Raw genomic sequence first — 26,591 nt, 5'->3', positions numbered from 1 at the left:
AGTCATGTTGTCCAACAAGTGTTATCGTTGTTCTCATGTTTCTTCCTCCAGATCTTCGCACGACGGGGAGACACTACCCATAAGGTTCACCGTATCTTCGCCACCTCTACATGCCGGAACGCGGAGCACAAGGGGCAAAATGGAGCACGCGTCGATGTGTTCTTCGCCGTCGTCGGGGACGATCCATACCCGGAGCGTGCATCGCAACGCCTACTCAAGCACGAGCATCAGCAATTGTGCCACAAGGCTCAGATGTTCCGTTGATCTGATCAACACAGTATCACATATACTGTCAAGGGTGACAATCAAGCATTCTGATGTGCCCGTAGGACCGACGTCGGCGGCGACGGGACTACTCCAAGTACGGTCTCAGGAAGAGGGGCGGGTGAGTCGCTAAAAATTATCCCCCACGTCTGTTTGACAGCGGGTCGTATTGTGATTGTCAGCTCCAAGGTCCACCCAGGAAGCCAGGGACGCAGCTGCATACGACCGGTTTACTCCTGTTCCAGGGAGCACGTCGGTAGTGCGATTTTGACAGGGACAGCGGCTACGAGCAAGGAGGTGTTGAATGCTTGCCGATGGACATAGTGCGGGTGTTTCGCCTCCGACCAGGACGTCGGGATTCCAAATGCCCTGCCTCGCATTGGCATGTCAGACGCGCTGATGTACTCCTTAATGCTTGGGCTTGAGAGAATGCTATGTTCGATTGCCCCCCTCCCCCGTGTCCCTCCGTGTCCTATCTCAGTGTCTATACTGCCAAAGGGCTCTTCTCCCGACTTGAGGCGAGTGCGCCCGACGGGTATCGGAAGTTTCGCTTCTTCACTATTGAGCGCGGTGTCGGTGTGGGCGATCACTGGATGATCCGGCGCCACTTGCTCCCGACTTATGGTTGTGGTGGGTTGGTTATTTTTCTGCGGCATAGGGGGCGCACGAAGACTGGATTTGTATGTACCTCGAGCACTGTGGTCGTGTGCGCCTGGCAGTGTGTGCCAGTGTCAGTGTGCGCACGGCTTCTGTGCCGACACGTGCCGGCTGCCTATCTGGGACATGAACGTGCTCACGGGACCACTGTGGGGGTCTCACAGCAGTCAACCCGCGCGCCGCTGGCTCCCCTGCAGACGACATTCATGGACTCGAGCATCACACACGTGCGCACGCCGCCCTCCCTCACTTGCCAATGCTCAGAAGTGCTATCGGGACGACTATGGTGCCCAATGTGCCTGAGCACCTCGTTTGATTGCAGAAGTAGCCTTTGATGTCGCATATAGTCGCGTTAGCTCAAGTGTCTCTAGCCGGCGAGCACCTCTCCTCCTGTCCACCACCATGGCTTCCTCAGAGGACAAGGTAGCGGCTGACACAACCGTCGCGACCGTCGGCTACGAAGGCGATGCGAAGCAGCAGGACGAGAGAACGGCTCCCGCCAAAGCGCAGCAGCCCGTCCAATCCAGGAAGGCAGCGCTCAGTGCATATATGACTATCGCCGCCGCAGCGTTCGGTCTCATTTCAGATGGATGTACGTGCAAAATCTGCGTTCAGTCCACATCGCTCACATGCTAACCTTCCCGATGCACCGCAGACCAGAACAACATTATGACCATGACCAATGTGAAGCTGCCTGCTCTTGGCGCATGTTTCAGGACAATATGCTAACGCATGGGAATGTTATCCAGGTCGTGTTCAAGAAACTCTATCCCGCCGACTACACGCCTGACGTGTCTACCCGGGTGTCGAACGCTCTCCTCGTCGGTAAGCGCGCAACGCCGTTCCATACAAGGTTTGTTCCTGCGTGACATGAGACATTAACCCGCCGGCTGTTTCTCAGGAGCGGTCCTCGGACAGGTTGTGGTTGGACTGTTGTGTGACAGAATTGGGCGCAAGGCGGCGCTCGTAACCACCACCCTGCTTATAGTCATCGGCGCAATCCTTGGCACCGCCGCGCATGGCGCGCATGGTAGCGTTCAGGGCATGTTCTGGTTCTTGACCGTTGCCAGAGGAATTACCGGTGTGGTCAGTATATGACGTCGTGCTAGCATGTGGACGTCTCGTTAACCTCTTCACTCCGCAGGGTGTTGGCGGTGAATACCCCGCGTCATCGACCAGCGCGAGCGAGGCCGCCAATGAGAAGATTCTCAAACAGCGAGGACCCGGTACGTGTTCCGTAATTCTGACCGGCTGCGCGCTCAAGGCTACGTACCTATGCAGTGTTCATCATGGTCACGAACTTCGTGCTCAGTGTACGTCCGCCCGCGAACGTCGGCTTTGTCATGGTCCGCTTGCTAACGGACCGCCTAGTTTGGAGGTCCCCTGGCCGTGTCCGTGTTCCTTATCGTACTCTCAGCGGCCGGAGAAAACCACTTGCCCACCGTTTGGCGCGTGTGCTTCGGCATCGGTGTCATCCTGCCTCTCACGGTGTTTTACTTCCGTATGCGGATGCTCACAACAACGCTGTAAGTGGTCTCCAGCCGGTGTGACTTGGTTGCCGAGGCTAACTGCGGAGCGATGGACAGCTTCCGGAAGGGTGCCATCAAGAGTAAGTTTGGTGCTTCTTCTGTACACTCCAAAACTCACGCACTGTACAGGACGTGTGCCCTACGGACTGGTAATCAAGCGGTATTGGAAACCACTAATCGGTACCTGTGGTGCTTGGTATGTGTCCTATTACACGGATGCGGGCTTGGCACATCGCTAACCTCAGGGTCAGGTTCCTATACGACTTTGTATGGGACTGCGTCCATCGTTTGTTTGCTCCTACCGCTCATCTCTACATCTGGTCTAGGTTACGTTCCCCAATGGGGTCTTTTCCGGGACCATTATTTCCAGTGTCATCAAGAACGGAGACATCAAGCAGACGGCGGAGTGGCAACTGTTGCTGGGTGCCATCGCCTTGCCTGGTGCGCGTGCACATGTCTGCTCGGCACCCCTGACGTCAACTGACTCCTGCGCAGGTGTATTCGTCGGTGCACTTCTATGCAATCCACTGGGACGTCGGAACACAGTACGTAGCACATTGACAGTTCGAGGCACAGTATTCCGAATATTATGTTCCAGATGATTCTTGGTTTCAGCGGCTACCTTGTCTTCGGTAGGTCACTTTCCCGCGACACTCGCGGCCGTTCAGTAGCATGTTGATTGCACTTGGTTTAGGTTTGATTATTGGCTGCGCGTATGAGAAGATTACCGGAATCATCCCGCTGTTCGTCATATTGTATGCTCACTTTCTGCGGTGTCGGTCTGGAACGTAGCTGACCGGCTATCTTCTCCTCCAGCTACGGGTTGATGCAGTCCTTCGGTAACTTGGTAACTGGCGATCAACCATCCTCGGTCATTTCCACATGCTCATATCGTCTACCAGGGCCCGGGTGACATGCTAGGTCTCGTGAGCGCTGAGTACGTTACGACACGTCAGTTGAATTCGGATTTCGTGTGCTAATTATGCCTTCATAGGTCGTTCGCGACTCCTGTCCGGTAAGTCAACGGAGGACAGGCTACGACACATGTCCGCTAATCTATTAATGTCCGCCCAGGGGGACTTGCTACGGACTGTCGGCAGCCATAGGAAAGACCGGAGCAGCAATCGGAACCCAGGCGTTTACTCCCATCCAGAACAATCTGGGCAAGAAGTGAGCACAAGACTTGCAAGTATGATTAGCACACTCTGACCTCACCCTCTTTGCTAGATGGACTTTCATCATCGCCGCCATCTGCGGTGTGACCGGCATCTTGGTAACCTACTTCTTCGTTCCGGATTTGACCGGCGTAGACCTTGCGGACGAAGACGAGAAGTTCCTCAAGTACCTTGCCGAGAACGGTTGGGAGGGAGAGGTCGGAGACGATGAGGACGGCCTGGTGGACGACGAATCTTCCAGTAATTCCATTGCGGAGAAGAAGGTCTAGATGCCTTACCATGGTCTGTGTTAACGACCCTTTACGAGTAACGAACTGATGCGCTTTTGGGTCATGTATACTGTAACGCTTGTACTTTTGTTGTCCCGGATAGTGTTGCTTCGTAGTATCGAATGTGCTGAAACTGGAGGAAGTAGCTGCGAACTTAGGTACGAAGCGAAGTGTGTCTAGTAGACGCCAATGAGGCTGTTTAGACGCCCGTTCAGGAAAAGTTGTGGCGGCAAGGTTCGCGTCACCTGCACTGCGACTGCGAGCGCCGCGTCGACCTTCTCTCTGCTGTTCATGTCTCTTTCGCTCGCACGTCAGGCTAGACTCGCGCAGTCTCTTTCTATTGCTCGCCGCTCTGTCTCTCGATGTCAACGCTTTGCTGCGCTCGCCACCCAGCCACGTCATGAACCTGAATCGCAGGACCCCGCTCCGGTGGCCGGACCCAGTCACGCAGACGCGTCAACCGCCTCGTCTTCGTCCGTAGAACCTGCGGCGCAACAGGACGAAAACGCGCAAGAGCTATTCGCTCGAGTGCAGTCGTACTTGGCTGCTGTAAACGAGTCCGGGATAGAGCCGACGCTGGGCGACCTCGATGCCTACAAGCCTGCAGTACGCCCGCCCATCCAATCGCCCAAGTATGTGGAACAGTACAACGACTTGATCAACACGCTCTGCCGCTCGTTTACGAAGCAGCAGTTGCGCAAGTTCTTGGTGGAGGCGTTGGGTCCGAGCAGGCATTGCGCGACGAGCAGGAAGAAGACGGAGTATGCAGAGTCTATCCTTGAGCAGCTGTGGAAGTGGCCCACGCTCGGCGAGCTCGAGAGAGCTAGGAGAGACAAAACGGAGGTTACGGAGAGGGGTGCGTTAACACGTCTTGTAAGTGTTGCGCTTCGTTGCTAATCAAGAAGAGCGTAGTCTTTAGCGTCACTTCAAGCGAGCTGTTCTTGTTCTTGGGCAGAGGTATGTCGATACGTACTTCCACGTCTACCCACCTTCATGTCTCATATGTGTGCAGACGGTTCGGACCTGCTACGCATGGCACAGGACTACAATGTCCATATATCATTGCGTCAGAGGCCATTGGGTCTCCAAGTCGACGGCGCGCGTGCCTCGGTGCGGGAACTCTCCGAGCATCTGCTTGCTATCAAGCAGGTACGCAACATGTCAAGCCTCAGTCTCAGAAATGGCCATCGGGCTTACATGCATACAGAACTTTGTTGAGGAAAAGTTCACTTTACCATCGCCCGTGCCCATACCGCCAGACATGATTCAACGAATCTCTCGGCTAGCACAGGCGTACTTGGCGAATGTTGCGTCTAGTCCTGGGACAGTAAGTCGTATGGAGTTCGTCATATACCCTAGTGTAACAGTGATTTATAGATCCGAATATGCGCAAGAGACAAGCAGAGCTTGGAAGCCGCCAAACGTCTTGCGAGCAGGGTTGTCCAGCAGGTGAGACTCCCTGGAGTGCCATATGAATCAGATGCTGACTACCCTGTCAGAATTTGGAAAACTGGCAGACACCAGTGCTGGCTCACCTTCCGCCTGGCTCTGCTACTAATGCAAAACAGCCGCTCGTGATGTTCCGCCACTCATATGCCCTTTATCCTTACATGTCCCCTCGACCTCTCCCCTTGACATTGAACCCTGGCAGCACATTCCGAATGCGTCGTGTTGGGGAATGGTTGAAGTCTGGCTTCGAGGAAGATGTCAACATCACCGGCGGCCTCGCTAGTGAGCAAGGACATATATTGACGGAAAACGAGTATGTGCATTTGTACTTCTCAATTGCCATAGCAATTCACCATATATTTCAGGTCCTTGGTGTCTCTGCGAGATGTCGCAAGGCAGGCTTTGCCAGAGCCCTCGCGGACGACAGTTAGCGCATCGTGAGTACGCGCTTGTGTTTGGGCGCCTATAGCTGGCTAACCATTAACCACAGACTTGGCCATATCTTGCTCACACGCGTATCAAAGGACCAACGGGTGACCCTAGTACCGCCACTCACCGGCGACCATCCGATCGGTAAGATACGACAATGGATTGCAGCCCATCCTGTCAAGATGTCGTTTGTACCAGAGTAAGCGTTTACCATCAATTGCGTGCTCGGTTCTGCCAATGACGTGCGTCGTCTAGCCTCCCCAATCCGTTATTGAGCACTGCTCCCACACACCAGAAGATGTTGCACCGGCTGGTTTATCACTCACTGCCCGATGAGAGGGCTCCCACGATTGGCGAGCCCCATGTCTCGTTGAACCGGCGGAAGGTTATCGTGCTCGAGGCAGCCTTGGCCGAGCCCCGTGGCACCAAGGCACAGGAGCCGGATACCGTTCAAGACGCATTGGATTCGCTCCAGAGCCCTGACGACGAGGTAGCACCGGCCAACAAAGCCCCGCCGGAGCCGTCGTTCCTGGTTGTTGCGGACGTCCGCTGCACAGCTGGTGTTGAGGCAGACGTGAATGTCTTGATGCCCGACCGGTATGATCGCCGTCGTTCTCCCCGTCCTCGATCTCAGACATAGCTAACGCAATCGTAATCTCGTTTCCTAGCCCGATGGATTTGCAATTGACAATGTCGAGCTCGGCCGATCTTCCGGAGTCGCAACAGCCCCCCGCACTGCAAAAGTACTCTGAGGACCTGAGCGCCTTGTGAGTACCGACAGTCGTGTCGGGCACCTTTCCATTTTCGTCCGCCCTGCCCCGAGGATGAATCACTGATCCTTGTGTTTCTCCCGCAGTTTGAGTGGCTCCGAGAGCCATCCCGACCAGCCTACCCCGCCTTTGATCATTGTGCACGATCATGCGACGTACTTATTGCACTCGAACGTGAGCGTTCGGCAGAGCGTGGAGGTTGTCTCCGACTCTGGTCGACCAACTCTACGCGACGTCACAGACGAGAACTTGACGCAAGCTCTTTGCGAGAGTACCCTGGACCTGGAGAGTAACCAGAAGTCCATGCGTTGCCACGTATGTCTGGACAAATGTCACCTTGTTGCCACAATCTGACCTGGATACTTGCAGGTTACTTGCGAGGACCTCTCGTCGGACGAGGCATGGAAGCGCTTCCTCACTGACTGCGACAGACTCTCGCTCATGACACACCACTCAACTGCTAAAGCGTCTCTGTTCGAGGACCAATCCATATAGAGCATGCATATGTATATCTACTAGTAATATGGCAACATAATCATGATGGGATTGGGATAATTGCAGGTATACATGTGTGAATGCGTGACAGATGAAGCAAGAGACTGAAGGAGCATGTCGAACACAGGACCACAAGTGAGGCTTACGCGCGTTTGCGTTTCTTGTTCGCCTTTTCTCTCCGTTTTTGCGCACGAACCTGCAGTAATGGATGAGGACAGCGCAATGGAAAGCGCAAACACAACCACTGACCTCCTTCTTCATCCTCGAGTCGACCATAACATAGCGACCCTTGACGCCTTTCGGCCGACCCTTCAGGCCCCTGTGCGCGCCCTTAGCGACGACGACCTTGACTTCCTTCCGCTGCTTCCCCTTCATGCCCTTCTCCATAAGCTTCTCAATCTGCTTCGCCTTCTCGCGCTCCGTCATGTCCGACGTCTCGTTCACGCCCTCAGCCTTCTTCATAGCCTTCTCGAGGCGTTGTGCAGCCTTGAACTTTTTGCGGGCTTTCGCCTCTGCGACCTTCTTGATCGGGCGGGCGTCGAGGGCCCGCATCTTTGCGCAGAGCGTCGCGACAGCCTCCTTGGTGATCGGGATGTTCGACTTGTAATGCTTGGCCTCGTCGTCGAGGAACCATGACGGAAGGCCGTCCTTGTCGTTTAAAGAGTACCGGTTGAAGCCTTCGTTGATGAGGTCTGTGCGGGTCTTCTCCCGGTTGACGAGTGCTTGCGCGAGGGAGACGGCCTCGGCTGTGATCAAGCCTTGTTCTGCAGAGGATCATGGAGTCAGTAAGTGAGGGGCGAAGATGAATAGTGAAGCATTACTTTGAATCTTGGCCTGCTTGATCTCGTCCTCGTCCTCGCCTTCGACGTCCCACATGTCCACGTCGTCATCCTGATCTTGTGGTACGACTTCAAAGTCGTCATAGTCGTCTTCGTCTGACATAGCCTGAAGAAACATAATGCTGTCAGCAACTGACTTCGTCTGTGACGAAGACCCAATGGTCTCACCTCGTCCTCATCGCCGTCTCTCTCCTCTAGCACCTCCTCTTCCTCTTCCTCCATCTCGCTACCCTCCATCTCATCCTCATCTTCGTCCTCGTCATCCTCAACCTCTCCATCAAGGCCGGCGAACATGTCCTGGCCGAACCACATCTGCGCAGAACGACTAAGGGATGGACCCGCCTTCGGTTCATCGAGCTTCGCCATGGTCCTCGCCTTCTTGCTCTTCGAGCTGCTCTCGGCAGCATCTGCACGTCTCCGCTTTTTGCTTGCCACGGCCGCCGCCTCTGCTTCATCCTCGTCGCTAGAGTCGTCACTCGAGTCTGAGTCGTTCTCGCCAATGCGCGCCTTCGCCCTCTGTACCTTCTCGTACCCGCCCACCTCCGCATCACTATCGTCGCCACTGTCACCGCCAGTACCAAGGCCATGCCACGCCTCCCGTGCCTTGTTGTTCTTCAATGACTCCTTGACCTTGTACTTGGCGTCCCGCTCCCTCAGCTGCTCCTGGTACGCGTCGTACATCCCGTCGAGCTCCGCCTCCAGCCCGGCAAGCTTCCGCTCGCGCTCCTCTTCGGAATCCAACGCCTCGTCGTCGTCTTCCTCGCCATCACCCTCGTGCTCATCGGAGTCGGAATCGTCATCAAGCCCTGCGGCGGCGCGCTTGCCACGGAAGGCCTTCGAACCCTCGAGATCGAAGATATCGTCCTGACCGCCGAGAGCCGGGTCCGCTTGATCCATACCGATGTCCATGGGGGCAGTCATGCGAAGCTGCATGCGTTGGATGGTGCGCGCCTTGATCTCGTTGGCACGCCTCCGCTCGCGCTTTGCGCGCGCGGCGGCCTCTGCATTCAGTCGCTCAAGCTTGAACCAGGGTCAGCATATCAGGGACACCGGACTTGGAAGATGCTAATCTCACCTCGTCTTGAATCTGTTGCTCCTCATCGACCTCCTCGGTGACCTCGACGGTCTCGGTAAGCTCCTCTGTCGGCTTCTCCTTGACTTCAAGACCAATCTGTAGAACATGTCAGACGTGGATCCCGGCCTGCGGCAACGAACAACCTCCATACCTCTTCACGAAGGGCCGTTCGCCACTTGAGTAGTGTCTTGAAGTCACCCTTGCCCAACACCTTCAGATCCTGGCAATTCGCCTGAACATCCGGGGTTGTGATGTCAAGCTTCAGCCACTCCTTCTCCTCGTCCGTCTTGAACGTTATCTTGTTGTACGTGCCCAAGAACGCGACGGCATCCTCGCACCTGATGAAGTCCGCGGCGCCCGTCTCCTTGTAGAGGGTGTAGTCTCCGTCCGCGTATCCATCGCGATGCCTACGCTTCTTCTCCGGCTGGAAGACATTCGCCTGCGCATTCTTCGCGAGCGCACCCGCGAGCTCCTCTGCAGGGGCAGACGCAGTAAGCTCCTTAAACACATGCTTTGGGTCGAAGAACTTTGGGTCGATGTGCTTCGGCGCGAGGAACTCTCGGCAGACGACGAATATCTCGGCGGAGACGTTACGCGAGGATGGTGGCTTCGTGGCCTCGACCTTGGCGAAGAGCTGGTTGAAGACCCAGATGAGGTTGTTGTAGTCGGCGGAGCGGAAGACTTTCGTCACGAAGGTGCCGCCCTTGATGAGGAACTCGGCGGCGAGCTTGAGGGACATGAGCACGAGCTCGGACTGCGAGTACGCATCCTGCACCCAGGCAGTACCGACGTTCGGCGCACCGTCGTGCAGGACGACATCCGCCTTCCAGTCCTTGAGCTCGTTTCGGATGAGGTTCCGGCAGTGTGTGGTGGTAATGTCTGCAGCAAAGGTGACGACACGGGGGATAGGCTTGATGGGTACCAAGTCAACACCTGGCCGAATGGAATATGACTCGTTGAGGGTCGGCGGGAGGATACGAGAGACGACGGCACACGCACCAACAATAACACTGTTCAGCGGCATGTACTTGCTCGCGACCTGCAACCAACCACCGGGCGCAGCGCACAGATCTATACAACATCTTGCGCTCTCCAAAAACGAATACTTCTTGTTGAGTTGGATGAGCTTGAAGGCCGAACGAGCGCGGTAGCCTTGCTCCCTGCACAACCAGATGAGTCTCTGAGAATGCTTCGAACAACGAGTAGACTTACTTGGCAAGCTTGTAGTACTTGTCAAGACGACCCTTTCCTGTCTTCTTCTGCGCCTTTCCCATAGCTGCAGAGACAAAAGGAGAGACCGAGGAGAAAGGAGGCGGAGAACGTTCTGAAGCAGCGGGAACTACCTGCGCCTACGTTCTGCACTTGCAATCGGGCGCCTAGCAAAAATCGCTGATCGGTGCTTAGCGAGACACGTGGTCAGCATCCCAAATAGAGAACTCAACGCCCGGCAGAGTTCGGCAACCAGTGTCGAACTCGGAGGCCTACCAACAACGGTCCCCAAGACTCTAAGATGATCTGAATCTCACGCGAAAATTTGTCGTTTTCTCTCATGAATGTCTCTGGCTGCAGCTCGGCGAATCCATCGATCACAGAACTTGGATCAAGGACTCGGAGATGCAATCACTGTACAAGCCTCCAATCATTCCGGAAAGCTCAATGCGAGGCTTTCTCATCCCTGCATTACAACAATTGTGACCTGTACACGATCACGAAAAACTAGGGCAATGGAATGGACTCTTAAGAGCAACGAGCCTCCTCAGCCTGTAAGCCGCCTGGATTCCGGAGTAGCAAGTTGCCACATAATCTGTATGGTGGGATCTAGAGACCTCTCTCATGAAATTTGAAACATAAGTAACCATAGACGATTAGTTACGCAACTGCGAAGGATTCGAAGTGAGCTCACCATCTGCGGCGCCAGTGAGGGGGCCGGTGGTGTAAGCTGTGGAGTGTGGCCACTAATAGGCGACCTGAGTTGGTATGCACCACTGAAGGATCTAGATCTTCGATCATTCGCCATGCATCGTCTCTGCAATCGGGTTTGACCTTAAACAGACGCGGCAACGGTAAACCACAAAACGCTGGGAGCTTGAATGTTTACTTTGCCACCGCCGGGTCTGCACGAACACCTGTACAACGAGATCACGATCTTAGGGGCACGTTGAAGTTGAAGTTGGTATACATCTTGATGTAGTAGGAGTACTGAGGCCTCCTAGTGTTGCGACACATGCTGAACCAGGAATCAACTTGTCGGGAAACCGTCACTTGTGCGTGCGTCTATTCCGAGAACCGTGTGGCAACCAAGAAGAATGTTTGAATCTGCTGAAGCCCATAATTTATCGACACAACCGCTATATCGTTCTCTTGATCTCCTGTGAGCCCAACCCGAGAACAGAAATAGACGGCATACTCACTTTCACAGCAGACCATTCGTAGACCACCTCCTGCACTCGGCGCTGCAGTGCAGCGATGCAAAGGGGACAATTCATCGACGCTCCAATAGGCTCGAGCAACGCTTGCAACGCACTCGTCGATACACCTAATCACACCATAATTATATGTCCAGCGTCTTCATTCCAGTAATGAATCTCGGATAGCTCTTACTTGGTAGAACGTCCCACACTAGTTGTGCCACCGCCAATGCCCACGCCCGCATCATCATCTGCTGAATCTCCTGGCCGCATCCCGTCACAGGTAAGTGTACAGCTGGCGGCTTGAACAGGATATTTCGGAGGGCGACGATCCGTGACTGGTGCAAGAGGAAGAGTCGCTTGAGGTAGATAGGCCCCATCTTCTCCGCGGCGGTGTCTGGCAACCGGGCGAGGTTGTATGCGAGGAGATGGGAGGAGATCGTCACGGCCAAGTCTTCCATGGCGTGGTGTGCCGCCAGGGCATAGGCATCGAGTGGGCGGACCGGGGCGAACGAATGGATCAGCGTGAACAGCGGCATGCCTGGGGCAGCGAGTGCGGCGACCGATACCCCGTACAGGAGGGAAAGCGAGTCGACGGCAGCCTCTACGGTCTCGAGGGTGGGGAGGTATTGAGCACATGATAGTCCGTATATTATGTGTAGGAGAACGTTGACGACCTCTGACGGGTGCGGGACGGGTACCACGGCGAGCAGCGGGGGGCTAACCACAGCGCCCGGTGAGGGTAGGAGGTTGCCCATGCGATTCGAGGAGATAGCGAGGAGACGGTGCCGGTGCGTATAGAAGTGGACCCCATCTACGGATACGAGCACGACGTCGGGGTTTGCGTCGTCGATCGACAGAAAAGGGTGGAAGGCGGTCGATATTGACGTCGTGACCCCGGGTCCATCGAGCGGCGTGCTCACCTGTGGGACCGCTGGTGAGCAAGTGTGTGACTTGACAATTCTGCGATCGACGATAGCGGGCGGACGCGTCGAGAGACTAGCGGAGGCACGTACCGGCGTCGCATGATCATCCTGCCCATCCGCCAGCGAAATCAAAGCATGTTGTAGCTGCGTTGGGTTGTGTCCAGGGGGGCCTCGTCCTCTTCCGGTTGAATTAGAGCTGCCGGAGGAATTCGAGGATGGAACTGAGGCGGGGGTAAGGTCAAAGTAATCCATCAGCGGGAGTGGCAAGCAGACTGGGGACGAGCTTCGAGGGAGAAAAAAGGGAAAATGAGGATGTTACGCCCCGAGAGAAACTCTCCTTGTGACAAGGACGATGGAAGTCGAGGACACCTCGTGGAGGAGGTGCTAAAGTTTATGAACATGCCATTATGCCACCGAGCGCGCGGGGCTCTGGCGCTTTGGCGGGTTCGACTTGTGCCCCTGGGATGGCGAGTTGGGTCGGCGACCAATCATGAGATGAGGCGGCAGGACTGCCGGATATCCGCGACCTGATTAAATTCCATATGGTTGACCCGGGATACTCATTGTATTGCTACTTTGAATACCTGGAATCAATTTTGCAGAAGAAGGGGCAACAGTAGTACAGCATCGGCGTAAGAATGCGCCGTAGTGGTTTTGCGACGGCGTAAAGAAGATGCGAGATGCCCACAAAAGGCATCGGATGACGTATGCAACCGATTGATGGCGACTCACCATTGGTTGAAGGTTACCGAGAGCATAAGGCCCAATAATTCTCGCCGCATGAGATGCAAGCCAAGTTGGCGAAGGTTCGGACGCCCCTTACCTCGGAGACCATGAAACCGCTCAAGTCTCAGTGCGCAGAGAGCATACAGGATCAGTCTTCCAATTTACTTCATCGTCAGCGCATGACCGACCAGCCAAAAAGTGCAAAGAATTTCTGGCTGTCCCGCAACCGACGCAATGACCGTGTCATTTTCAATGCGAAGTTGGTATTTTTCGCATCAAGTCTGGTCCGGGGCCGAGCAACCGGCTGAGAAGAAAGATGTGGCTCACGACGTGCAAATGCAGATTCTATAGGTCAGGACATGCATCGGAATTCGTGGGGAGTCTATCATTTCCTTTGTTTTCGAGGGCGCTTAAGCCAAAAAGCCAGGAAATGAGAGACTCCCCACGAATTTCCCGTGCATGTCCTGACCTATAGAATCTGCATTTGCACGTCGTGGCTGGTCCAGAGTTCAAAGGCGTACCTGCACGAAACGGTGTGCATGATTGGCACTAGCAGTGAGCAACAGAGCAGGACTGAAGTAAAGCAGGACACACAGAGTCCGCGGGATTAACTTGCATTGACTCAGAGGTTGGCAGAGGCCCACAGCCACCGAGCGTCCGCTACCATTTGCGGCACTCAACGTCCGGCTGGACTCGGCAGGCTGTTGCCGAGCTCGTGCCGTAGGGACGCAACAGCTGCGGCCAAAGTCGAAGGCAGACAGCCACTCCTGTAACAGCACAACCTCTTTGGAACTTTCTTCGCCTTCAAATATGTCTCGTCCTACTTCGTCTAGTCCTCTTCTGCCGCGCGCAGCAGGAGTCTTCCCAGGCCCCAGTCTGCTTTGGAGGGCCGGCGCCCTCATAGGTGCCTACTTGACGTTCTGACCTGTCTGAGAGTTGGCGGCTGACTTTCGGTCTCTGTGGCACATCATAAGCTGCTACGGGCGTAATTGCTGGTGCATTCGGGGCACATGAGCTCCAGAAGAGGAAGGGTATAACCCCGGAGAACCTCCACGCCTGGCAGACTGCATCCAACTATGCCGTAAGTACATCCTATCTCCTGGCAGCGAAGTTGCTTGAATGGGCACTCGCGATACTCCGCTGACGTTGATTGCTCCAGATATACAACGGGCTGGCCCTCTTGCTGGTGTCTCTACATCCCCGTTTCGCGTTGCACAGGTTCGCGGGACCAGCGATTGCCCTCGGAGGGGCGGTCTTTTCTGGGAGTATCATGGCTCTGGTGCTCGCGCGCGACCGGTAAGTGTGTCACCAGTGGCGGTTCAAGAGCATATGACGATGATGCCCTGCGACTTTCAGGTTCAAGTGGATGGGCCCCGTTACGCCGATTGGCGGTTCGATTATGATTGCTGGGTAAGCTGAGGAACATATTGGTCTGGGCCTGACTTGCGCCCCGCAGGTACATTGCTCTGGCGTTCTGAGCCGGTGGTGGCGGCGGCGGCGGGGGCCCGGGCGTGCCCGGTGTTGGTGACATCACCAAGATGGCGCCGGCACTGCCGGTCTGGAAGCGAGGTAGCATTACAGTCTTCATGCTGAAGACTACACCCGCAACACTGTGAACCGCGAATGTATCGTAGACACTATCCACGGCTCAGAAAAAAGATTATGTCCTGTCTGCCGGATCTGTCCCCGTGTGAGGTGGTGCGGGGCGTGCGAACTGACGCGAGGAATACTCGGTCACGTGAGGAACGCGACTTGCTAGAAATGCCCATATATGGTATGCGCTGATGCGCGTGTTCGGCTATTGTTGCTAGCTGCTCACGTCCTCGTCCTCCTTGCTCTCTGCCATCGTGGCTCCTCTCCCCGTCCTCCTCCTTCCCCCGCCGTCGTCCCCCTCCTCCCCGTCACCGCCAACGCCGCCGCACTCTAGGATCACCCTACACTCACAGCCCCCCCTTCGACACCCAACAGAGGTCAGATCGCCCGCAACCACCACCATTCTGCTTCGCTGATTCCCCGTATAGCCACCTCTCTCCCCCCTTACTCCAATCCACGATGGCTGATCAGCTGCCGTCTTCCGCGCACCACCTAATTCCCCCAAGCAATCCCTCTCTCATGGAAGACGCAATGGCTTCCCTTCGTTTCGACTCTTCAGTCGAGTTCGCTGTTCTCCACCCTGCCTCGGGACAGATTCCTCAACCCCAACCCCAACCGCCCGCCCCCATCCCTTCTCGCACACAACAGGTCACTCGGCATCATTCCAATGCGAACAACGCCGCGGTCAACCTGGACCCGACCCCGGGCGACCCGGAAACGGTTTTCATCCGGGCGCCTTTCACCGACTTTCCCGGGTCTGCAGACCGCAAAGTCGGTCTAACGTACAACGACATGGCTGCCAATCCGAACTGGTTTCTTGACGTCAACGACTTCGTCGGTCCCAACGCTGTCGTGTACCCTACCCAGCTCGAGCCTCCCCGTGGGTGGCTTCCGAAGAAAGAGGTGATGGAAGGTGCCGAGAACGGCAAGGACCATAGGTTACGGTGCACCCTTTGCCGCAGGCAGTATGCAGGAGTCAACGCCAAGTCAATGTGGCGGCGACACGTCTATGAAAAGCATAAGATTGCGATGGCCAACAGACGTGATAATAACGACCGTCCGGGCGGACGTGGTCGGGCTAACAGTGAGTACTAACTTCAATTTTTTTACTCAATAGCACATCGAGCTCATCGAGTATTCTCAGAGGAGAACAAGGCAGGTCCTTCTGCCCCTGCGAAGCCCGCCGAGAAGGAGCTTCCGTCGCGTAGCGCCGGCAAGTGCCTTCGCCGTGTTATCTCCTTGGAGGTGCAGGCCTCCAGTTCGAATGTCAACGAAGCCGAGCCCTTGCCTCTGACGCCCAAGGGTGATCCCCTGACGGAAGACGCGGCCAACGGGCAAAGCTCTGGCGAAGAGGAGCAATCCTTTGTTGAGCATCCATCCTTTTCGAGTACCCCTCCGCAGACGCCCGGTATCTGTGACTCCCTTGCACCAGCATTCGGCTTGGCCGGCCCTCCCCCCGAGTCCCCCTACAACCCACTCATGACACCGGCTTTCAGGCATTCTCCGGCGCTTCGAGTCAAGCAGATCTGGCGATACAGCCCAAAGGCCAGTGACGAAATGCGCAACTACACGCTTGCGATGCTTGCACGAGGAGAGTCGAGTCCGAACGTCCGCGGTCTGGACGTCAGCCCGCTCGTACTTGTTCCTGCAAGCGAGCGTCAGAAGCGCAGTATTTTTAGTCCACCGCGCAAGTCCTCCTCCACGCTTTCCGTGTCCCCGCGCCGTCTATTCGCTGAGCCAGGTGAAGAGGACTCCATCCAATCGAGGTTGGACCAACCTGGTTGGGATGCACCCTCTTCGCTCTTCCTCATGCAGAGCCCGAGCCGTCTCGTGGATCTGGAGGAGTCCGTCTTCGACTTGTATACGCAAGAGTCCCAGTTTGCTATTTCAACACCTCTCCGTCCTAGCCGGACTGAAGACACCAAAGCGGACTACTTCGCTCTGGCCGCGAATCAGGATGCCTCATTCTCCCCCCCTCCGACCATCGCGGACACTCCGCATACAAAGATGTTCATCAACGGACTGATGTCGCCTCTCAAGGGTCCCGACTCGAGCCCCATTCCGAGCACGTCTGAGGGGCCCAGGACGAGCAAACGTAGTGGAAGCGCAAGCCTGTCTCCTTCTCCAAAGATGGCATCTATACCGTTCACGCCATTGCTGCCCGCTTTCTCAGACAAGGCATTTTCCCCCATGCGCTCTGGCAGTGGACGGTCCCTGGACGAGGCGCGAATGGATGTCGACGAGTCCCAGTCGCCCGCTCTTGGCTCCAAGTTGCTGCCTTCGTGGCAAGATCTCTTCAACCCTGGGTCTAGCTCGCGCTCGCAGTTGGATAGCGAGAGCAGCGTCTCTGCGTCTACTAGCCTCAGCGGCGCCTTCGGGAGCATTAGCAGCCTCTCGGTCGCTGGGGGCCGCAGGCCCACCGTCACTCCGAGCCAATCAACAAGCCGTAACAGGGGCCGGAGCGTCTCCAATGGCGGGACGAGTTCCAGCTCGAGTGGCGGGCAGAAGAGCTCGATTGGTCTCATGGACGCCGTCTTGGACAAAAAGTCGCGTCGACGCAAGCATAGCCATTCAGAGCACCGGGGCGATGGGGACGTTGGGGTCACTGCGATGGGCAGCCCTTTCAAGATGGGACGAAAGACATCGCGCAGCGACTTCTTGTACAGTCTCGACGGGGACTGCGAGATGCAGGATTCCCAGCCCAAGAAGCGACGCAAGACCATCAGCGGACGCGATTAGGCTTTCCTCCCCTCCCGCTCTTCCCGCTCCCTGCATTCTGCGGAGCTCTTCATTGCGTCATGTCCAGGCCTGCGATCGCTATGCATCGGGATCCAAGATGACCACTGATTAGCGCGCCAACGAAGGAACGAACGGCGTTGCTACCACCTCCTTCACCCTGCCTTACCGGAAACCTGACCAGGCCACCCAACCCGAACCACCCCGACGCGTTTTATATCGAATTTGCATCCCATAAGTCGTCTTCCATCATATCGCTTTGTTGCTGTCGTCGTCGCGTTGTCTGCCTTGCTATGCCTTTTCCCTGAGTCTCATCGCATCCTCTTACTCTCCGTCTCATGACGCAGGCACGGCACGACCAGGCGCTGCCGCTCGGGACCCCCCGCCGGCCGTAGCGCAGGCTGCGGCCCGTTGCTCCCATGCCGCGTCCCCTATGCATTCCTCTCCGTGTGTTCTTTTACCACTATGTAACATACAGGACTATCCTAGATATCGCCTTAAACCCCCTTCCCCATCCACCCCCGCCTATGCTCTGCCACAGGCTGACATTATCGATTTTGTTCGTTCCCATTCGCCTATTTATCTCCTTGAGTACCCTTACTTGATTGTCCTCTTCCTACCCGCGTCCTCCTGTCGTCCCCTACCAGTCGCCTCCGCCTCTCGCGCTCTCCCGCCCGGTGCGCTGTCTCAGGGCACGCCGCGGAGGGAAGTTCTGCGGGGTGGCTGTCGCCTCTCCTCTCCTGTCTTACCACAGAGCACCTTTATTCCGGTCCCATGTTCCATTATTATCAACTCTGATCTATTCGCTTTGTGAGATATTTGTCGACTCGTCTCTTGCCTCCTCTCTATTCTCTACACCGTCTCAGAAACACCTATGTATTTTTTGGTCTCGCCTCGATATCTCATAGCTAGCGGATGATCCCCTACTGTTTCGATGGCTTTTGTGTCCCACTCCCCCGTCCCCGTGATCGGTATACATACGGTACGCGTAGAAGACAGCGCAATTTTGATAGCTGATAGTATGACGGTCGACGAATGATATTGTGACCTAATCGTATATTGTCAAATGCGTGCCCCCACATTGAGAACGCATCGACCTTGAACGTGTGTACCCGTCTTGACTAGCACTCGACGGGCTTCATGCGGGAGATCCAACGAAACTCAGGTGCTAGTGTAATTCGACTACAGGCACATGGTACGTGTGACCCATGACCTCAAGCGTCTGCGAAGACCTGTCGACAGGCTGCGGCACGGTTCGGACTCGGGCTGGGGAATATCAACCATCAGAGTGCTGCTACTTTTCCAACTACAGGATTCGGATTTGCTGGCTGCTGTCGGCAGTTCGTCGGGATTGAGATCTTCAGGGTAAAATATGCCATGTGCGCCGCTGTGATGGAGAACGCTCGCCATCATGGCATGCACGCGCAAGACGTCTGAGTTTGGGCGAGAAGCGGCGGAAGAGTTGACGTCGCCAGCGCCGCAATCTGCGAGCGCGACGTCCTGGGTGCATTGCGCCGGGTGGGGCGAGTACCTGACAACTTCGTATCTCTGCGGATTCTAAGTATGTTGCGTCAGCGCTGCACGGCGGACGCATAGGCGACAAAGGGACGATACCTGACGCGGAGGGCCGAGACTCCAACGAAACTCTTCGAAGTCCCATGAAGCGGAACTGTGCATCGGCAGTTGATTGCATGGCTGGGAGACATCCATGGTCACCGCCTCAAACGAGCAGTAATTCCGCAATGTTTCGAGCGAACGAGAGGGGACGTATGGCGACGCCCACTTCTGCACGTTGCAAACGGTGAGCTATAGAGCGACTATGCGAGGTTATACAAACTGACGTTGGAATTTGCGCCGGTCCGGATGGCTCGCCGGAAAACAGGGATGTTGACTACATGCGTCCGCTTGCCAGAACTGGAATGACGGCTACCGATGCAGCCCGTCTTCTCATCTATATCGGCATTGCCGCATGCAAAGCACGCAGACTGGCTGAATATGTCGGGCTGTGGGTATGTATGAGTTCCAGTACACTGGATATGCAGTGGCGATTTACTCACATTTTCCGAAAGCTGGTACACACGAGACATGACCGTGTGAAATGTACCGCACTCATGAACTGGCGTAGTCTGTCAAACATGGCAGCTGGATAAGAGGAACGGTACCCACATGGTATCATTAGATCGACTAACCACATCCACCCAAGCTCGGCTAACAACTTGGCCATCTTCTCCTGGATGCAGGGACCCTCAGCGGTGCTATCGTGACTCTTAGCTATCTGAGCGCATGCACAGATGCCAGCGGAGACAAATCGGACACTCCGGCCCATATTGAACATGTCCGCCGTGTGGAACATGGCCTCGAACACTCGCTTGATCGTGCAGTCGTGTGGTTGCCTTTGCGCGGAGGGTTCCGGTGACTCTTCACATGGCAGCGTATTGAATCTGGAAAACGCCGGGTTTTCCAGGACTTCGAGGTGTTCCCGGGCGCAAAGGAGTAGAGCAGAATCCGAAACTTTCGCGTCATGCAGGAAACCTTCTAGGGCTTCCTTGATGCCGGAGCGATAGTTAGGGACTGATATATGAGCCATGACGTAGTTGAACCGTTTGCTTGTGGTGTCGGCTACTTGCAGGGCGAGCAGTGTGAATACAAGTTGTATTGTGAGCGTCGATTATATACTACCCAGGGAAGAAGCGGAGCGCCGGCCACATTGACGTCACCCTTTCCCAGCGCTTCCGGTGTTCGTCGCGGATGCCCTAACCTGGAACTCAACCACGGACCGTCAGCATACACCCTACCAGACTTTAGCCGCGGCATCGTCAACTCATTGCCGTATAACTTCCTACTTCTCATTGTCGACACAGTTGCAAGTTGCGAGTCTGTGACGCCCCCACGGCCCCGGCTGGCTCCGGCGCCATGCCTCTTTCAGCCCCTCTCCACACTGTGAGTAATAGCATTGTCTGTGTCCCTTATCTGTCTTCTACCATGTACGTTCTTTGGCTCTCACAATGTGGCCGCTTCGAGTCACGGTACGGCCATATGGTTGCATGAGGCTCTAGAAGCATGCTGGTGAGCGGCTGGTATACTGTATCCCGCTTGCACGAAGGTATACCCTCCATACCCTCAACGAAGCGTTCTTGTTTCGTGGCTCTTCAACGAGACCCGGTTTCTCGCGAATCTTGATACTGGGAAGTTTTCAGGACCGGGCTTCGGATCTGTAGACTACATCCGGAGCTTTCTGCGCAGACGGCCTCGCACCCCTATCCCGTGATTTCCCGGATAGTAGCAGTTCAGTTTAGGGTTACATATCAGTGCTTTCAACAATTCGCTCCTCGTGCTGGTCAACGACTGACCCCGTTCTTTCCGCTGTAGACCCTACAATCCACTCTAGCAAAATTCTGCGAGGGTGTTGCGTACGAGGCCCTCAGGTTGGGGACGTGTGCGCCGACGCCTGCCAATGTCGTGGCTCAAGGACTAATCCACGTAGTGGATCGTCTGGTGCAGGAGCGGGTAAGTCCGATTGTCACATGGCGTGCTCAGTGGTATGCACTGATTCAAGTGTCCAGGAGGTGAAGGACGAGTGCATTCAGTTGGGTAAAGATTGCATCGGCGAACTTGCATCATTGCAGTCGCTATTACCTGATGTGATGACCAGCCGTCCTCTGAGTAGCGCATTCGCAGGATTGACCGAGTGAGCATTTCGTGAGGTTGCAAGCGTTTCTCAGCGGTAACGATATTTTTACAGGACCTATTTAGAGGTCTACTGGTCTCTGACCTGCCTCTTAGGGCAGTCGTACCCATCCCGAGTCTTACGTCACTCCCAGTTTGTGGCAGAAATTACTGTTCTGCAAAACAAGCTCAAGAAGGCCGTGAAGAGGTTCGATGTACGACAATTGCCATTTGATCAACACTCCTTGCTTTTGCTCACTCATACATATTCATATAGGAATTCAAAGGAGTTCAGTCGTTGGCCGCTCTTCAAAGTTTGGATCATCGCTTGGCCAAGATAGAGAAATCCCTGAAAGTCAACAACCGTCCCGCGCTGCCGCCATCGTCTCCAGGTGAGTATCAACACGGAGGAAAGAATATGTTGATTGACAATGGATGGCAGCGTCGGCGAATAGCCAAGCCGGTACAGACTCAGAGGCGTCTCACAGGACGTACATCACAGCGACCTCTGTAGATATATCCAGGCTGTTCTGCAAACCAGGCGCAGTCGATCATCATCACAACCGCCTATGTGAGTGGCACTGGCATCCCTCTTGTAAGAGTACGCTAACCTTAATCATCAATCTACCGGTAGTACGGATCGCTCCTTTCAATCTGGTGCCTGTCAAGGCCGGCGATGTTGGATATATTGACGATGCAGGCCGTTTCTCATGCCTCTTCAACGCCTTCGAGGCGTCCAGGTCTTCTGATGGCCGAATGACCTGCCCATCCTTGGGTTCACCCTCCTACGCAGGAGTCAGGAAAGCGCGGTTACATGAACGCGGTGGCGACCTGCAGCACGGCCTGCCTACCCAAGGATGGGCTAGAATCAGAAACTTCTTGCACTTACCATCCTGGTTGAGATGGAGAGATCCGTTACCGGGGGAGTTTAGGTAAGCGTACATTGCGATCGCTCTGTATCGCAGAATTCATAGAGGACAGGTTCCCTGCCGGCCGAATGTGTGCTGGCATCTACACCGACGGCGGAACATTGAGCGCTATTGAAGGCATAGATACCGCAAAGCAATGGATCGAATCCCATTGTGCCTCGGTACGGGAGGAATATGGAGGCGACCATCCGTCCCTACGCAACTCTCACGATGTCCTTCTCGGTACATGTCGATCTCTGGATTGTCCATGTGGCTTTCGCTGACTCTCAATTTCTTGTGTAGTCGTCGGTGCCCTTCGCGCGAATCGATATGCGCGCATAGCGAGCATAGATCACAAGGCCGGCACAGCGACGTTTCACCCAGATCCGCATTCGACCGCCGGACACTGCTGGGGTGTATGGTCATATGACCCTCCGGAGGACCTCAGTGGATCGGAGTTGTGTGACTCTGCTCATCTCTCAAGAATGGATCGGAAGAATGCCCTCCTTCTCGCTTGTATCAAGTTCGACCCAGTTGTCGGGCAAGCCACTTTCGTTTAGTACTTGTTCCCTGTAGTTCCTAACCACTCGATTTGTAGCCTTATCATTAGACAGCTGTATCGTTAGGATACCTACCACTATACCTTACACGATTGCCTACCACTCTATACCTTACACGATTGCCTACCACTCTATACCTTACACGATTGCCTACCACTCTATACCTTACACGATTACCTACTACAATACTGTACTCGCCAATTGGTCTTGTACTATAAAGCTCTTCATCGCATAATCAGGTGACACACCACGGATTTCCACGAGCATTAGGACCAACAAGAGATAGGCTCTCTCGGACTACAGACAACGCAGACGAGGAATATTGAGAGAATATAGACATAGATTTGTATTCATGCTTGTTTTCGGTCATACACATCGAGACTATTAACGATGCAGTCGAGGCAGAGCAAACCAAGACGAGCGACTCGGAGAGAGAGGAAAAAACCGGCGGAACGAAACGAAACGAGGAGCAAAGTAGACACAGCGCGAACGAGAAGAGGGGCGACAGAGGGGTAGCGGGGAGGGGTGGGTGCGGATGGGACCGGTATCAATATCGACAAAGCGAACAAGGGCGGAAAGAGCATGTACCGGGAATAAGAGAGGCGGGGCGCGCGGGAGAGCTATCGACAGGAGACCAGAGAGAGGTACTCGAAGCATTGGACAAGAACGGGAAACAGAACAAAATTGACAAAGACAAAGGCTAAAAAGGATAGGTCATGTGTGGTCGTCATGGGATGCAGTGGATGGATGCCGCGGGGGACGGGAACGGAAACAGATGTGCAAGGAGAGTCATGCTATGCAAACTAGATGGGCGTGCATATGGACCGGGAATGGGCGCAGAGGATTGTCCGGATTGTCCTATACACCTCTAGCAGCAGAGTCGAGTTGGATGAGTGTAAAGTGGAAGAGGATGTGATGATGGGGAGTGAGGGGAGTCCGTGGGCTCTAGTGTGTACTACTATGCTACCTTGGGGGAGAAGTAAACAGTATACATACTAGTACTGACGTGTTGCGAGCGCACGGATCTCATACAAGCACGAGCGGTCGGGCTCCGCGAAGACGTCGTGGCCGACTGCAAGCCACTGCTTGAGCTCGGACCGATGGCGCTCCTCGGCCGCACGACACTTCTCGACGAACGAGTCGTCCACGTCGCAGACCATGGACGCGCGCGAGCACCGGTCGCTCTCGCTCTCCGACATGCTGCGGGTGTGGCTCCGTGCGGGACTCGGCGCCTCGACGCGCGAGATGGATGAGTTGCTTGACTTGTCCGACGCGGCGGTCGACCCGGACTGGAGCTGTTGGCTTGCGCGGATCGTGCCACCGCGCGCCTCCCAGTCGTCATCGTCCTCGTCATCGGCGAGCTCCGCGAACACGTCGGGCTCTTCCTCGTCTGGCGGGAGTGTCGATATCCAGCACATGCGGTTGGGATCGAAGATCATGTTGCCGACGACGCGCGCGCCGGACGCGAAGGAGCCCACTGGCGAGCCTATTGACGAGCCAGTGAGGTGTGTGATGAGGGCCGGTCGTGTTGATGTGCCGGTCGCAGAGTCAAAATCTCGGAGAGCTTGATCGTTCCCCTCCCATCGTAATGTGGTCGGGTTCCACTTCATCTCTCCAACGACTACACAACGACACCTGCGTAAGCATGCGACCCTCCAGAGAATTCGACGTTGGCGCGTACCTTTGGCTGCGCCAGCGCCACCCAAGTTGCGTATGAGAGTCGGTTTCCTCCTCGTGTGCGCCGGGGAGGCGACCTTCTTCCTCTTCGCACTGAGCTCCGCATCCTTTGACGGCGAGTGTTTTGGCGACTCTGCCGGCTTTGAAGGGAACTCTATGCGACCTGTCCGCTTGAGCGTCTTGGAAGGGCCTGGCGCTTTTGACGATTCTAGTAGAGAAGACGCCCACGTCGTCAGCCATTGGACGCCAAGGAACAATTGAACATGTCTATCGGACACTCACCAGGACCGCTTCCAGAGAAATCGCGTTTCGCTTTTCGGCGGATCGTACCCGTCGCGGATGCGTCGGAAGGCTTGGGATATGACGCACCCGGTATGCGATTCCCATAGCCTTTTGGCTGTACGCGGTACTGGCCCTCCTTCTCACGGTCTGTGGGGAGGTCATCGAAGCCATCGAGCTCCGTGCCATCGCCATATGTGCGTTGTCGTTTTGGCTTCTTGAGCACTTTGGGTGCACTTGGCAGACTGGAACTGGGAGCGTGTCTTGACCGGATGGACGCTTGTGATGAGGCAGCGGAAGGCGGGCGTGATGGCGGGCGAGCAGGAGGAAGTGGTGATGTTGAGCGGGTAAGGGGAGCAGTGGCGGGTCCCGGGGCCGCTGATGGGAAAACATTGGATATTGGTGTGCGAGTCTTCATACGTGACGATGATGTCGGCATCGTCAGTCTGAGTGCTGCAGGATTGGATGATGGTGTCGAGGGTCTTGTTGGCGGAACGTTGTACTCCAGACCGTATAGACGGCTTGTAGTTGCGGTATGCGCCGCCTTAGCTCTCGACGACGCAGTTGGTGTCTCATATCGAGCGACAGGAGCGTTTCCCGACGCCGCAGAACCCGACCCAGAGCCTGACGCTTGAGCCTGATTGGATTCTGACAGGGACGGCAAGGAGGCCTTGCGGCCTAGCCTGCGCGTTTGCGGCGGCGACGCGGGCTTCAGTCCTGAAGTGGACTTCTGAACACGCAAACTCCCCGGCTTGGCGGCCAGGAAGGTCATGGTGGAAGGCGACTGAACAGCTTGGCTGTACGTCTGCGAGCGGAATGGCTGTGCGGCCCCCCTGCTCGAAGGAGGAGATGCGGGAGGAGCGGTGATCCGACGGAGTTGGGACATAGAGGAGATGGGTGGGTTGTTAGGTGACCTCGCGCGGTCGACGCTCTTCAGGCGCGAAGGCGGGCGAAGGGCGGCAGGCGGACGAGCTGGTGCGCTCTTGCTGCGCGAGGAGGCAGTAGATCGCATGACGGTTTGAGCGTTCTGGAGCAGACGACTGGGACTGAGCTCGGTCTCGTTGTCGATCACCAGGCCGATCTCAAAGTCGTCTTCGGGATCGGGACTGACGACCTTCACCCTATCGTCGGCGAATGCGGTCTGTTTCTTGAGCTCGAGGATCTTTCCAAGCTTCTTCGCGCCGCTGCCCGACTCGAAGAGCCCATTGGGGACGTCCAGACCATCGAGAATGTCGTCCTCCTCTTCATCCTCCTCCGTCTCCGTCTCCGGGAGGGATGTGGAGGTGTAATTAGATGATGGAGAGTTGTCAGCAAACCCGAAGTTGGAGTAGGTATCGGAAGACTGTGAGGAGGAGGTCTGGTCCTTGTCGCCCCACTCGAGAGATGACTTGGAAGTGCGGTGTGCAAGGGATAATGGTCGGAGGGAGAGTGTGGTAAGATCCGACGGAAGAGCGAAGCCGTCTTCGAAATCCTCGTCAATAGGACTCGGGGGCGGCTTAGGAACGACAGGCTTGGGGAGAGCGGCGACCTTGATGGTGGACACGCCCTCCTCGTCTTCATCTTCGTCAACGGAGGGCGAGGGTGGGGGACGGATGGTGAACATGCGGGAAGCATTGTGGGAGGGACCTGACCTTTGGGCGATGCCCTTGAGGACCATTTCAGCTTTGGCCCCGCCCGTCTTTCCCAAGTTCATCTCCATATCCCAGTCCTCCTCGTCCTCCTTGTCTGACTCTGCATCCGAGGCGTGGATAGGGTCGCCATCAGGGAAGTCAAAGTCGGCGTCGGGCCATTCCTCCTTGGGGAGTACGATGGTGGGAGCAGGGATGGTGGTCATAGTGGTGGAACAATAGCCTAGTAGATGCACAGTATTACGCCCGGGGACGGCAGGATTAGGATGGGCTGTCGAGTAGGATTCGAGAGAGACGAGGGAGCGGAAGGATGACTTATTGGCCCTGCATCGGGACAGATGGTGGGAGGAGATAGAGAGAGAGAAAGACAAAGAGAAGAGCCAGAGGACGCCTGGTTGCTGGCGAGATAGCGGGGGCGGCGAGCCTTGCTGTGGCAGAGAAAATGGCGGGGAGCCTCGAGGCGTTGAGGTGCAGGCGAGTGCAGGCGGCGAGTCGTGCAAACCAGGTGTCCAAATACCGTTGCCGATGGGAAT

The 26,591-nt window shown here is 55.8% G+C and overlaps 10 protein-coding genes across 10 annotated transcripts; 6 read left to right on the top strand and 4 right to left on the bottom strand.

The window, feature by feature from the left end:
* Nucleotides 1-1,120: 1,120 nt before the first annotated feature.
* Nucleotides 1,121-4,046, top strand: L226DRAFT_528178 (MFS Git1p-like glycerophosphoinositol permease). Its single transcript, XM_067679288.1, has 19 exons — nucleotides 1,121-1,513; nucleotides 1,577-1,605; nucleotides 1,671-1,746; nucleotides 1,823-2,007; nucleotides 2,066-2,147; nucleotides 2,203-2,234; nucleotides 2,293-2,447; nucleotides 2,508-2,530; nucleotides 2,580-2,646; nucleotides 2,702-2,717; nucleotides 2,777-2,891; nucleotides 2,946-2,995; nucleotides 3,049-3,082; nucleotides 3,145-3,205; nucleotides 3,267-3,297; nucleotides 3,353-3,387; nucleotides 3,445-3,465; nucleotides 3,525-3,620; nucleotides 3,678-4,046. Exons 1-19 carry the CDS (start codon nucleotides 1,324-1,326, stop codon nucleotides 3,892-3,894), a joined length of 1,515 nt encoding a protein of 504 aa, XP_067542541.1. The 5' UTR covers nucleotides 1,121-1,323; the 3' UTR covers nucleotides 3,895-4,046.
* Nucleotides 4,047-4,152: 106 nt separating this feature from the next.
* L226DRAFT_528177 (uncharacterized protein) lies at nucleotides 4,153-7,101 on the top strand. The gene is made up of 12 exons (XM_067679287.1): nucleotides 4,153-4,750; nucleotides 4,807-4,851; nucleotides 4,907-5,043; nucleotides 5,102-5,221; nucleotides 5,272-5,343; nucleotides 5,394-5,656; nucleotides 5,709-5,780; nucleotides 5,834-5,971; nucleotides 6,028-6,369; nucleotides 6,441-6,539; nucleotides 6,629-6,857; nucleotides 6,912-7,101. Exons 1-12 carry the CDS (start codon nucleotides 4,186-4,188, stop codon nucleotides 7,035-7,037), a joined length of 2,208 nt encoding a protein of 735 aa, XP_067542540.1. The 5' UTR covers nucleotides 4,153-4,185; the 3' UTR covers nucleotides 7,038-7,101.
* L226DRAFT_475451 (uncharacterized protein) lies at nucleotides 7,012-10,299 on the bottom strand. The gene is made up of 8 exons (XM_067676669.1): nucleotides 10,164-10,299; nucleotides 9,951-10,111; nucleotides 9,103-9,884; nucleotides 8,952-9,047; nucleotides 8,045-8,896; nucleotides 7,859-7,982; nucleotides 7,287-7,801; nucleotides 7,012-7,233 (listed from the first exon to the last, which is right to left on the bottom strand). The coding sequence occupies exons 1-8, from the start codon at nucleotides 10,223-10,225 to the stop codon at nucleotides 7,180-7,182; spliced, it is 2,646 nt and encodes an 881-aa protein (XP_067542539.1). The 5' UTR covers nucleotides 10,226-10,299; the 3' UTR covers nucleotides 7,012-7,179.
* Nucleotides 10,300-11,235: 936 nt separating this feature from the next.
* Nucleotides 11,236-12,749, bottom strand: L226DRAFT_528175 (uncharacterized protein). The gene is made up of 4 exons (XM_067679286.1): nucleotides 12,376-12,749; nucleotides 11,553-12,282; nucleotides 11,363-11,487; nucleotides 11,236-11,311 (listed from the first exon to the last, which is right to left on the bottom strand). The coding sequence occupies exons 1-4, from the start codon at nucleotides 12,535-12,537 to the stop codon at nucleotides 11,300-11,302; spliced, it is 1,029 nt and encodes a 342-aa protein (XP_067542538.1). The 5' UTR covers nucleotides 12,538-12,749; the 3' UTR covers nucleotides 11,236-11,299.
* A 1,020-nt stretch (nucleotides 12,750-13,769) lies between these two features.
* On the top strand, nucleotides 13,770-14,663 carry L226DRAFT_528174 (uncharacterized protein). Its single transcript, XM_067679285.1, has 4 exons — nucleotides 13,770-13,915; nucleotides 13,986-14,092; nucleotides 14,171-14,307; nucleotides 14,368-14,663. The coding sequence occupies exons 1-4, from the start codon at nucleotides 13,822-13,824 to the stop codon at nucleotides 14,423-14,425; spliced, it is 396 nt and encodes a 131-aa protein (XP_067542537.1). The 5' UTR covers nucleotides 13,770-13,821; the 3' UTR covers nucleotides 14,426-14,663.
* A 400-nt stretch (nucleotides 14,664-15,063) lies between these two features.
* Nucleotides 15,064-17,343, top strand: L226DRAFT_564605 (uncharacterized protein; the record flags this gene model as incomplete). Its single annotated transcript, XM_067683664.1, has 2 exons — nucleotides 15,064-15,688; nucleotides 15,749-17,343. 2 exons carry the CDS (start codon nucleotides 15,064-15,066, stop codon nucleotides 17,341-17,343), a joined length of 2,220 nt encoding a protein of 739 aa, XP_067542536.1.
* An 812-nt stretch (nucleotides 17,344-18,155) lies between these two features.
* On the bottom strand, nucleotides 18,156-19,972 carry L226DRAFT_528172 (uncharacterized protein). The gene is made up of 5 exons (XM_067679284.1): nucleotides 19,507-19,972; nucleotides 19,398-19,456; nucleotides 19,182-19,343; nucleotides 18,955-19,125; nucleotides 18,156-18,897 (listed from the first exon to the last, which is right to left on the bottom strand). Exons 1-5 carry the CDS (start codon nucleotides 19,925-19,927, stop codon nucleotides 18,523-18,525), a joined length of 1,188 nt encoding a protein of 395 aa, XP_067542535.1. The 5' UTR covers nucleotides 19,928-19,972; the 3' UTR covers nucleotides 18,156-18,522.
* A 1-nt stretch (nucleotide 19,973) lies between these two features.
* On the top strand, nucleotides 19,974-21,548 carry L226DRAFT_12470 (uncharacterized protein). The gene is made up of 6 exons (XM_067672219.1): nucleotides 19,974-20,280; nucleotides 20,710-20,847; nucleotides 20,904-21,028; nucleotides 21,083-21,214; nucleotides 21,284-21,398; nucleotides 21,449-21,548. Exons 1-5 carry the CDS (start codon nucleotides 20,254-20,256, stop codon nucleotides 21,345-21,347), a joined length of 486 nt encoding a protein of 161 aa, XP_067542534.1. The 5' UTR covers nucleotides 19,974-20,253; the 3' UTR covers nucleotides 21,348-21,398; nucleotides 21,449-21,548.
* On the top strand, nucleotides 21,322-22,699 carry L226DRAFT_12497 (uncharacterized protein). Its single transcript, XM_067672220.1, has 5 exons — nucleotides 21,322-21,577; nucleotides 21,641-21,938; nucleotides 21,988-22,157; nucleotides 22,218-22,455; nucleotides 22,513-22,699. The coding sequence occupies exons 1-5, from the start codon at nucleotides 21,442-21,444 to the stop codon at nucleotides 22,538-22,540; spliced, it is 870 nt and encodes a 289-aa protein (XP_067542533.1). The 5' UTR covers nucleotides 21,322-21,441; the 3' UTR covers nucleotides 22,541-22,699.
* A 770-nt stretch (nucleotides 22,700-23,469) lies between these two features.
* On the bottom strand, nucleotides 23,470-26,264 carry L226DRAFT_450929 (uncharacterized protein; the record flags this gene model as incomplete). The annotated part of the gene is made up of 2 exons (XM_067674983.1): nucleotides 23,470-24,359; nucleotides 24,434-26,264. The coding sequence occupies 2 exons, from the start codon at nucleotides 26,262-26,264 to the stop codon at nucleotides 23,470-23,472; spliced, it is 2,721 nt and encodes a 906-aa protein (XP_067542532.1).
* Between the last annotated feature and the right edge of the window lie 327 nt (nucleotides 26,265-26,591).

The sequence above is a fragment of the Lentinus tigrinus genome, assembly GCF_003813185.1.
Source record: "Lentinus tigrinus ALCF2SS1-7 unplaced genomic scaffold L226scaffold_1, whole genome shotgun sequence".
In the NCBI taxonomy this organism is placed as follows: domain Eukaryota; kingdom Fungi; phylum Basidiomycota; class Agaricomycetes; order Polyporales; family Polyporaceae; genus Lentinus; species Lentinus tigrinus.
The sequence above is the reverse complement of the archived record's forward strand: the minus strand, read 5'-3'. Positions and strand labels throughout refer to the sequence as shown.